The sequence below is a fragment of the Gavialis gangeticus genome, unplaced genomic scaffold (assembly GCF_001723915.1).
Source record: "Gavialis gangeticus isolate Ggan-Ray unplaced genomic scaffold, GavGan_comp1, whole genome shotgun sequence".
Classification (NCBI taxonomy): Eukaryota; Metazoa; Chordata; order Crocodylia; family Gavialidae; genus Gavialis; species Gavialis gangeticus.
The window spans coordinates 170,907,031-170,918,551 of NW_017729032.1; the positions used below are offsets into that span (position 1 = coordinate 170,907,031).

Sequence of the window (11,521 nt, forward strand, 5' to 3'; positions counted from 1 at the left end):
TTCAAAGTAACTATTCTTAGTAACCAAAGTAACTAAACTGAATGCAATTGAGTAATTTGGGTTTATAGGTCAGTAATTGAGAGCAAAATCTGGCCACTGACTGCCAAGGCTGACAGAGATACATTCAAGCAATCACAGAGATGATTATGTTAAAATCCTGCTTACCTAGCAACTGAAGGATAGTAAAGCATTGCAATTCCCTCCACACACAGCAGGACTGCCAGGCCCCAGGCCATCATGTGATACAACACAATTGTACTGGAAGCACATTAAATAGAAAGAAGCTGCTAATGACACTGCATCACACGCATTTGGAGTACTTTAAAGTTTCATACAGGCAAGCTCAAAAAAGAATTTTATATGTATATAGTTAAAATAGTGCTATATAACATCAGCCATACAGTAACTAAGGAAAGGAAAAACAAGAAGGAAAAAATAAGAGTTTGGCTATGTTAAAACATTGGTTCAGGTTTAGACAGGGGGACTATCCCTTCCTGTTGATATAGATGTTAACTCTCTCCTGCCCTCCAGATACCCTCTCAGTCCCTCCCTTTTTGTGACACAGTGGGCACATCTACACAAGACACTTTACTGCATAGCAGACCAATATGCTGTGCAGTAAAGCATCACCATTGACATGGACATGACAATTAGGGTGCAATAGACTAATTTACTGCACTGCCAGATAGTCCCGTCAGATACAAGTGGTATCCGGCAACGCAGTAAGCTACTGTGCTTAAAACACATGTGTAGATGGTGACGTTGGGATTAGTTTATTCCAGCTCAAAATTAGCCAGGGTTTATTCAGTTGCATTAATTGCACAGGTAGACACACCCAAGGAAAAAAAGTGTTAGGCAGGAAAAGCAACATAGAAAAAGGGGGCAAAGAGCCCCAAACATTTTAATCAGTAAACTTCAGCCTGGTTGTGGTTAACAAATCATAAATTAACTATTATGATCAGATTCCAATCTCCTCTAAGTAAATGAGGGCTCAATCCAAAACCCTTTTAACGTCAGTGTGAGTCTTTCTATTGACTTCAGTGATGGTGCCCTACGAGTTTTTTTCCACTGACTTTGCTAGGAGCAAGATTTAGTTCATAATGCCTTAGGCTAGAACTGTGTATCCTCTCCCTCTCCCTCTCCGAAGCACTTGGATCACAGCCCACAGTAAATAATGTGAATGTTATTACAAAGCATAGCCTTGTCAGGCACTGGGAATTTAAGTAGCCTCTGATGGAAATAATTAGGTTAAAATATGTGAAGAATTTTCATAATATACACTAGAAATTGAGTAGCATAGCTTGTCACTGTTTGGCAGTTTTATAATTCCTGAATGTCAAAGTTTCACATAAAGTGAAAGTTAAGTTTGTCATGTTCAGGCTGAATTAAATGTACTTTAAATGTAAGAATTTCCCTTATTTTGGAGAACTGCCAAATGAGCCATAACACCGATATCTGTGCACCCTGTATTGTCTATGCATAATATATAAAACATATAATATAATATCACATTTAGAACAGGAACATTTAAGGTCTTTTGTTCTTTGACTCCAACCAAGTGGCAGCCAACTTGGACAATCTTTATACTTTGTCTGTAGCATCACAGCATGACCAGTTTCAAAGTGCATAACTATTCCAGTAATGGTACTACAGATGGATATAGTTTGGTTTTCTTTCTAATTTGAGTCGATTTGATTTTTAAGACATCAACATGATATTCATAACAGTCTGCAATGTAGATAAAATAGAAAAACCTCACACAACTTCAAGAAAGAATTCCAGGCACATGCCATCACCTTTTCCTTTCTCTTTTTTTAAGAAAAAAAGCCATTATTGCTAGGAGGATAGGAAAAAGCTATATTTGAGCATACTTAGGGCCATTTAAGCCTCTAGCACGTCATTCATGCAAACCACTACCTGATTACCTGGCGCACAAAAAATGTTGCTTCATTTATGTGCATATACATGTGCACACAAGCATGTGCAGGTAATGTTGGAAATAAAGGCCTAGTTTATTAATTATTTACCTGAGCCCTGCTGATCTTCTAACCACCAAATAGGAATCTACAGCATAGCAAAACAGCCACCAGAAGCCAGCACAGTATAAGAGCTGGATCCACATCTGCAGAAGAAAAGTATTCCAGGAGTCACAGCTTCTGACAAAACTTCTAGGTGATCATGAAAAAAATTCAAACCATCAGTTACTTCTAATTTACATGCGAGTTATTTGAATATATTTGATAGGTTCTGTGTGTGTGTGCATGCCAGTCTGTCTGTCATGCAGAGGAGAGATTGCAACAAATTTTGTTCATAATTACAGGAATAAGCCCATTGAAATGAACAGGTTTATTTTGATAAGCAAGTCAGTGCAGCCTCAGGACTGACTGACTGAGTTTGCCCTACTGCATGTAAGAGACATTAAGCCTACCTACTCTTCACACTGAGTTTTTCCATGTGTATCCAAAATTAAAACTTAGCTACAAATTCATAGAAATTTATCTTGAGAATGTTCAAAATCGCAATATTTGCAATTTAGTCCTTGGGATATGAGAGGATAAGTTGTGTGTCTTAACTCTTATGGATATACTGTGTCTTCATATTTTGGAGATTGACTTACCATAAAAGGAAATTGCTATGTATATTCAAGAAACTGCTCCCAAGAGAAAACAAACAGGATAATAGAAAATTGTGTACATTTTAACTTTCTGATAAATTCCTTCAGTAAAACCAAAAAGTGTTGTGAATAAATTTAAAACAAGTTAAATTCCACTACATTTGACAGCTGATAACTCACATTTTTCCCACGAGTGTACATTAGATAACTGACCTTTCCTGTCTGTGTTTACAAATTCCAAAATTCTTGCCCACAGGAGCTGGTTCTTTTGCAGAATACTTTTTCATTAGCCTGAAACAATTTTACTCTTCAATTTAACTTTCCCCTTAGCCCTTTGAGTCCCTTTTTCATGTCAGCTCCATTCTCATCTGAGTACCCTTTGTCATCAGTCCACAGCAGCATTCCTTCACCATACAGCGGCCAACATGGTTGTTTCTATGTCAAACATCAGTGAATAAAGCCCTCACATTCCCTCATCCAAAAGATAAACCAGTCTGTGAAGAAGTGCTGCCTTTTTCTATGGGGGTAGATCTTAGGCCCATGAATGAATCTGTGGTTTCAAGGCACTCATCACTGGAATGCAGCTTACTCATAACATTGTCTGGGTAACTTCTGCTTGGTTTTACATCTGTGGGTGCATCTACATGTGCTGATTTAAGGCACTTTAGCTCGATTTAAGGTGCATTAAGGGCACACTTCTACATGTGTATGTCCTTAATGTTCCTTAAAAATGGCAAAAGCAGGTATCAAATTTAGGCGCAAATACCTATAGCACATTTATGCACATGCAGATGTGTTAAGGCACATTAATGCTGTGCAAGGACTGACTTGGAACTAACTTTAGTCCCACATGAGTCTGCACAGATAGCGTTAATGTGTTTTAATGTGTACACATGTAGATGTGAGCCTAAATCATCTTAATGCGCATTAAACTGATGTACATTAAATTTAGGTCTGCCTACATGCATGTGTAGACATGCCCTGTTTTTATTCTAAAATGTACATTTCAACAATAATATTAACAAAAAGAATTTTTGGATATGTTTAACAAAGGTATTGGTTTCTCCAGTTCCAGCTGGCCACCTGGAGTGAATCTACGAGGGCTCAAAAATCATCAGGTAGCAGATGTCTGCCAGGAATGGGTTCTTTCCACACATCCCCTGGATAACCTCCACAAGATACAAAGTAGAACTGTCACCACAGCAGCCATTACAGTGGGAATCCCCTGAGCCACTCCTGCTAGTAGGAAAGTTATTTGCCAAAGGGGAAGGATGAAGGACAGCTGATCTGGTTAAAACCAAATATCTATTGGCTTTTTTTTTTTTAAAGGGGAGGAAGGAAATGGATTTAAGATTTACATTTGAATGAGAACATGGTAGAGAAGAATTATTTATTTGTTTGTTTGTTTATTGCTTTCATCAATTGAAATATTTCCTTGAACTGTAGTGGACCCAAACACTGCATCATTGCTCAAGAGACAGAAAATGAAACTTGCTATTAACAGTTATGATGCACAAGGCACATTTCATCATTCAAGATCAATACCAAAAGTAAACAGGCTATATAAATGATAAAACAGTTATTTTATATAACTGTTCTTTTTATAATAAATAACCAAAGTGAAATTAAATGGAAACCGGTACTCAGAATAACCCCTCACTGTTCAAGATTTTGATCCTGGTAGGTTATCTTTAAAAAAAAAAAGATTAAACTTGGGCTCTGATACAAGCTTGTATCTACTGAACAATTAACAATAAATATTCCTTTTGTTTTTAACTAGTACTATGAAAAGCTCAAAGTGTATGATAGAAAATAGAGAAGAGATACAGAAAAAGTAGTATAGATAATTATTCTCTCTTTGGAATGTTTTGACATTGACATTGTCAGCAATTGGAATTGGTCCCTTGCATCTCTATGCACAATATTATATCATTTTTACACACAAACCTGCACACACAGAGCATTTTGAAATCTAATGATAGTTGTGCTTATATGTGCAAAAATACTTTAACAATAATGAGATTGTAATTCTAAACTGCTATTGCTCAATCCTGAATTCCTCAAATACCAACACGCCTAATGCCCTTTCGTAAATCTTTGTTTGATCCTATTTGTCAGGCTCCATTTTACTGTAGAAGCTGTGAACTTAAATTAATACTTGTTAAATACAGCATCTATACACAGTTTCCACATAAACCTATATCCATATGTATGCATGTTCAAATAAAGTATGGATGAATATGGCTTTAATAAACCATTACAAACAATGTTGCCACTTGTGTATCAGTCAATGTGTGACTGAAACATGTATTGACATACCCAGGATAGCTTTAACCTAGTCATCTTGTGTGTTGATTACAGTATAACCATGCAACATGGAGCTCAGTATGGACTGCAAACCTTGCCCGGTAAGTTCAGTAATACTACAGAAGTTAGCTTGTACTGAACTCCTTCCTGCGATAGCTATGATACTCTACTAGGATCCTGAGCAAAGGGATTCAAACTAGCTTACATCTATACCAGCTAGAGTCACACCCTTAACTGCAGTGTAGGAATACGCTTTGAAGTTTCTAAGGATCTGAAATCCCTACAGTGTTGAATGCTTCAGTTTTTAGCAGGGGGGTTTCCAAGTCAACCATATTTGATGCTTAGAAATAGGGGTTACATTCTTCATCCATGATTTCCAGTCAGATTTTTAGTGTACAATACCCAGTTACAAGATACATCACTCAGTTTAGATCCATGATTGCCTCAGTGCCTGACAAACCGGGAGCCACATTCTGCACTCAGATACTGTACACCTAAGTTTAATGGAGTTTAAAGTTATAAAAATTATTCCTCTGAAAGCATATAGATTTAGCCATTAACTAAGCAACCCGTTTGATAATTTTGTCCTCACCTTTCAGGAAACAGCTGGCTCTCCTCCCACTTCAAGTTTTTGCTGCACAGTTAGGCATGATAATACTTGTAACTTTTGGAAGAGGCAGAAATCCAGTGTGCTTATACACATGTAAAAGGAAATTCATTTTGCTTTAGAATAAGGGTAGTTTGTCCTTCAAGCTCCCTTCACCAAATTAATGTAATTTGCAAAACAGAAAAGAAAAGAAAAAAAACTGTTTGTACCCACCGCACTCCCCACACAGAAAGCAGTAGGCCACACATCAGTTCCATTCATCACAGAGATGTTTGCTATGAAGTCTGGGAAGCTTAACCATATTGTTGATCTGAAGATAATACCTAATGGAGGAAAAGAAAAAACACTTAATGCTATGACTCTTTTTTTTTTTAAACATGTTTTGAGTTAACGTGCTTTCTCCCAGTCCCATTTCTCAAATTATAACCTACGTTTCATGCGTTAACGAAACAAGAACCATGAACTGGTTGAATGGAAAACAGTTCAGTTATTTAAACTTTAACTACAGTCACTAGATTATGTCAAAGTTGAAACTAAATATGAAAATTGTTGAGATATACAATTTTTTTCTATTAACAACGCTTCTGTTCAGTAACAACTTTGACAGCCTACAAGAGCATACTGTATGCAAAAACACTTTCATATACTTAAGGCTTAGTTAACTTTTAACATCTTTTTTTCATTTACAGAGCATTTTCTTTCATTTGTTGTCAATGAACGAAAACAGGAAGATGGCAATATTTTTCCACTTAATATGGCTTTAAAAATACCATTTTCATCAGTGAACATTTTTTACTTATTTGTAATAATGTGATAGCACCATACATGGCCCACAAGAATGGCACTCAAGACAGATAAAAATGAGTCTCAGACAAGAAAGATACAGGGCAAATGGTTCTATGGCTTACTGATCTTTTTTTTTTTCCTTCAAAAAGGAGGGAGATGGAAAGAAAACTATTTGCACAACTTGCTGACATCAGATTTTAAAAAATGATTGGTTGAGAGAAGATCTGGAAACTGTTTTTTACTTATTTAGCCTTACCATATCATCTGAGCATATATAAGGCAGGAAGAATAATGCATCTAGGCTGTTCACAAAGGCTAATAATAATAATGATGATATATGAGGGTTAACAACTGTTGCAGGAAAACCTGAATGAAGAGGTTTCACTCTGAACACGGCATAATTAGTGGTCATTCATGCTTTGTTTGGCAGGGAGATTGTTTGATTAGAATTAGGCATTTTTCTGTAGATCTGATTCATGGGTATACATGCATATTGCCTTATCCTTCCAGCCCATTGCCCTGTGGGCATGCAGCATAGTGTCCTTCATGACCCAAGTTTTAATAGGTTTTAAAAGTCTGTCTATAGCACAATCTCTGGTTTGCTGCTAGTATGGTTTGCTCAGAGGCATAGCTGACATTTTAAAAAATAATAAAAACTTTGTTACTAAGGATTAAAGGTCAGATAATTATTTTTAAAAATTACACTTTAAGATCAATTAAGTTTTGTATCTGCTGTCCTTGAAAAAACAACTTTTATTGCATCTTGTGTGGATAGCTTTAAGGATAGATTGTTTGAACCGCAGCTGATTTTAAACTCAAGCTGTTAAACCCAAAATTTCACCCAAAACCTTCACCCTTTAATCTTAATCATACAAAATATAACACACGTCCACCCAAAAACTGACAACAGGCTGATTTTGAACCCACTTTGTCAAAGGGAAGGGAGCCCAGATTAGCCCATGTCAAGGGACAGCAGGCTTGTCCTTACCTAGCCCACCGAAGATGTCACAAGCAGAGATGAGGAGAAGGATGGTAGAGGAAGAGGAAGCTTTGGGCATTTTCCGGGGGCTCTGTCCCTGTTTGGGGAGGAGCTGCAGGATACTAAGGAGTAGACTAACTGAGGCACTGCCAATGCAAACACCACAGAATACTTCAGGCTGGAAAGTCAGAATCAGCTCTGTGGCTGCATCCCGGTTAGGGCAGCAGTAGGTTTCTAGCCTTGGAGAAGCCATGAGTGTCTGGCTGGTGACAGAAGACCAGAAGCAGAAGAAATCTGTCTTGCTACTGTAAGACAAATTTACCTTTTCTCAATCCTTCCCATTAGTCCTCAGTGGTGGGAATCACGCGATTGATAGATCATGTGCTGCTGCTGCTAGCACTAAATCCCCTGGGGCTGACTCTCAGCCTCTCCTACAAAGGAGATCAGATCAGAACAACAGAATACAGTGTAATCTGAAACATGCTTCTTTCTTGCTCTGAGCCATTGGCAAGCGTTCACTCAAATATTTCTGCTTGCATTGTATGTGTTGCATGAAGATTAAACCCACTGGAGCACAGAAGAGGATATAAAATGAATGAAAAGAGTGACACCGAGGGTGGGGCAATAGATTTTTAATTGCTTCTTATTTTAGCTCCATATTCACCTCAGCCTACATATCACACTTTTAATTAAAGTAACTGGAGACACAGGCTCAAAGCCAAGCAGTTCCAAAATTTTGGAGGCACAGGAGGAGGTATACAGCCATACTAGATCCTAGTTCTGGTCAGATCCACTTCTGCTATTAAATCAGAAATGTTAGATCATAAAAATGGAGAGAGAAAAAAAAGCACATTTAGATTCAACACATGAGTCTCATTAAATTTTGAACATTGAGAGGGACTACTCTTTATCGTTTGACATTTTTCTAAGTCTTTGTGATTATTCAGTAGTGAAAAGTTAATTGACCATGAATGTTTCTTGCAAGGATTCAGAGATAAAGTTTCAGAATTGGAGCAGTTTTGGTTGATTTCTAGTATACCTAGATAGAATAGTATGTTAGTGTTCAGTGATATTACTTGCATTATGGGAAAATACTTTGGGTTTGGGCTTGAGGTAGGGCAATGGGAATCAGTGGGTGGGGATTGTAGGTTTTATTGTAACTGAGTGTGAATTAGATGCAAATGGCTGTTGAGAGGTATGGCTGAGATTTGTGGAAGAGTTTGTTTTTGTGGCAATCTGGACAGGGAGGTATGGTTGGGGGACAGAGGAAGTTGGAGTCCTTTGCGGTGTTATGTGGGGAATTTTGCCTGTGGGTTGTTTGGTTACTGTAAGCTGCTCTGAGTCCTTTGGACAGGGTGGAATATAAATCTAATAAATTAATCAATTTGTGGGTTAAGAATTAGATTTCTCTGACTATTTTCTAATATACGTTAGAAATAACCTGTTTCATTCATTAGAATAAACACTGAAAATAAACAAGCATTACAAGAAAAAAAAACCTGAAGTGAATCAGATTTTAATAGTATAAATAATTCTAAAATTATTTCAAGTGTGTTCTCAGAAGAAATGCCCTGATCCCTTATATATAATGATTCAATTAAATCCCAAGTCTGCACTCCAACATTCTGATTAACTTTAGTTGGATGTTTTGTGCACAGCAGATACAGAATATCTGACCCTGACCTGCAGATCAAGGAATAAAGTAAAGTGCTAGGGGCCAGAGCTTATGCCCTTCAGCTGTGAGCTCAAGCAGTGCTCCAGTCCACGCTGAACAGGCAGTGAGCTCTGAGCTCACTGTGTATGCAGAGCCCAGCCAAAGGGAGGGGAGGTGTAACCTCACAGCTCCACCCCCTAGATCCTCACCAGGCCCTTACTCTATGAGTTTGTCACTGAAATAAGAAAAACAATGGCTTGACTGATGTTGAATGATGCTGTGTAGTGACCATATCATTGTTACTACACCATGCCAACTCTAAAATTCACAGCAACTCCTATGAGTCAAACTATTACTACCTTCACAGCCAGAAACCTAGAATACATTTAAATGTAACTTTGCTGCAAATGAAATAAGTGTCTTTGACTTATGATACTTCACAAAGAACATATTTTCACTTTATTAAATGCCCTCAGCATAATTGATGCAGTCACCTAAAAAGAAACTCAGGACTGGAAGAGTAGAACTATGATGCACTAGCAGAGCTACATAGTGAATGGTACAGTGTATGTCATAGAATCATAGAAAACTAGAGTTGGAAGGCACCTCAGGAGGTCATCTAGTCCACCTGCCTGCTCAAAGCAGGACCCTCCCCAACTAGATCATCCCAACCAATGCTATGCTGTGGCTGATAGTACAGCAAAAACTGTGTTATCCAGCACTTTATCAACTGGAAAGCTCCACTAACCACCATCCAAGTGATGTGGCTCTGTGGGCCAAGTTCTTCTGCTTTACTTCTTTGGCCCATGACCCAGAGCAAAGCAGCCTGCGTGGGGCCCCTCTCCCTGTCCCCCGGCGCACTGATGCCAGGGAGTGCACCAGACGGTGCACATTTGATTAACCAGCATATTTGATTAACTGGCATCCCCCATTCCCAGGGGATGCTGGATAACAGAGCTTTTGCTGTACTGATCTACTGCTTTATTGTAGGCTTGATGCTGCACTCTCTGGGTACTAAGGGCCTAAGCCAAAATACTATATCTGAACAAGTTTGAACCCTAGGGCTAAGTACAGATAGTCAAAAAGCCTAAGGCTGAATTGATTCAGTCTTTGCAGGTTAATCTAAAGTGCAAAGATCAAACCAATAAGCAACTGAACAGATGTTCACTTTTGATTCAGGAAATGCAGCCACATGCCTGCAATGGCTCAAACCAGCAGGCACTAGAGCAAGGCTGTCTGGGATATAGCCAGCATAGGCTGTGTGTTCACTTCTTTTTCCTAATACCCCTGAGGTCTCTAGGATTTGTAGTCCACAATCACAGCAGCAGGATTCTGCAGGGTTGCTCATAAAGTTCTCTTCCTGCTTCCAGGTGCCTTTGGGATTTGCAGTCTACAGTTGCAGCCAGCGGTAAGTTTAGCAGGGCAGGTCTGTACTGAGAGGAAGGGAAGTTTAACCCTTCTCCCTGCGCCCACCGCCCGGGCAGGGTTTGCTGGGGAGCAGTGAGCCAGCCTTCATTGCTTCAGCTAGGGGGCAGGGCTATCCCAGCTCTCTGGAGCAGACAGTCCAGCTGCAAAATGTTGGGATGCTGGGGTATTCTGTTTTAACTTGAACTAGGAAGGGATCTGGGACAGAAGTTTCATAAACCAGTTTGACCTAAATCAGTTAAGTCTGATACTACATTCAACCAGGTTAATCTTAAACCTGTTTCAGCCATTTTGAAACTGGTCTATGTGCACTGAACTTCTATTCTGTTACAGGTTTAAACCAGTTTCTGATCACTTAAACCAGTTTATGTGTAACTTCTGTCCCTAGCCTAGGACAGGTTTGCTCCAGATGTACCCTATGGAAACAGGCTGATCACTTGTTGAAGACATTCAACTACTGTAATACATAGAAGGAAGCAGTACTCAATCAATGTCTGTTATTTGTATTGCCTTTTTTTATGCATCCGCTCTTATTTTCCACTGCTATTTTTTTTAGTATTTAAGCAGTTGTTTGGGAAAGGACATACTGTTCTGTTGTGCTAGGCAGTTAGGCTGGCTTTCTTGCTAAGATTATTCCTTATATTTGTTTGGCTCTTTCTATTTTGCAATTGCTTTCATTCCAACTAGCTATTGTTATCTTTTTTTCTTCCTCTTGTAGATTTCTCCTTCCATTATTTTTCCCTTTCTTTCCCCCTCTTCTCTTTCACCAGGATTTTCATCTCTTAACTATGCTCTGGAGTGAGATTCTATTTTCCTCTCTGTTTTATCTCCACACTAAAGTCTCCTGTCTCCCATTTTTATTGTTCTATTTCTTTGAGTGTTTTGTAGGACTGTTTAAGTGCATCGTTGTTTATGCCCTACCTCTACCTAAACAATTTATTATAAAGGGAGTAAATCTCCAATGATCGTTGTGCTAGAAGAAGAGTATTATGGAATTCATGATTCAAAAAGAAAATAAAGTGACTCAGAGGTATATGGATGAGTGCCAGAACATTCAGATGTGCCTTCACACAGGGACAGTGAAAACTAATTGGGACACTATTGAGGTTTATTTGAATTCCACAGGACCTCCTACCCATCCCAGACCAG

The 11,521-nt window shown here is 38.6% G+C and overlaps 1 protein-coding gene across 1 annotated transcript in view; it reads right to left on the reverse strand.

The window, feature by feature from the left end:
* The window catches only part of GPR143 (G protein-coupled receptor 143), a 30,466-nt gene extending 22,857 nt beyond the window's left edge, over nt 1-7,609 (reverse strand). The window contains exons 1-4 of the mRNA XM_019525522.1: nt 7,303-7,609; nt 5,742-5,851; nt 2,028-2,122; nt 166-258 (exon numbers count right to left, since the gene is read on the reverse strand). Coding sequence (XP_019381067.1) covers nt 166-258; nt 2,028-2,122; nt 5,742-5,851; nt 7,303-7,546 — 542 coding nt within the window. The 5' untranslated portion in view covers nt 7,547-7,609. The remainder of the gene's footprint in view (nt 1-165; nt 259-2,027; nt 2,123-5,741; nt 5,852-7,302) is intronic.
* Nucleotides 7,610-11,521: the final 3,912 nt, after the last annotated feature.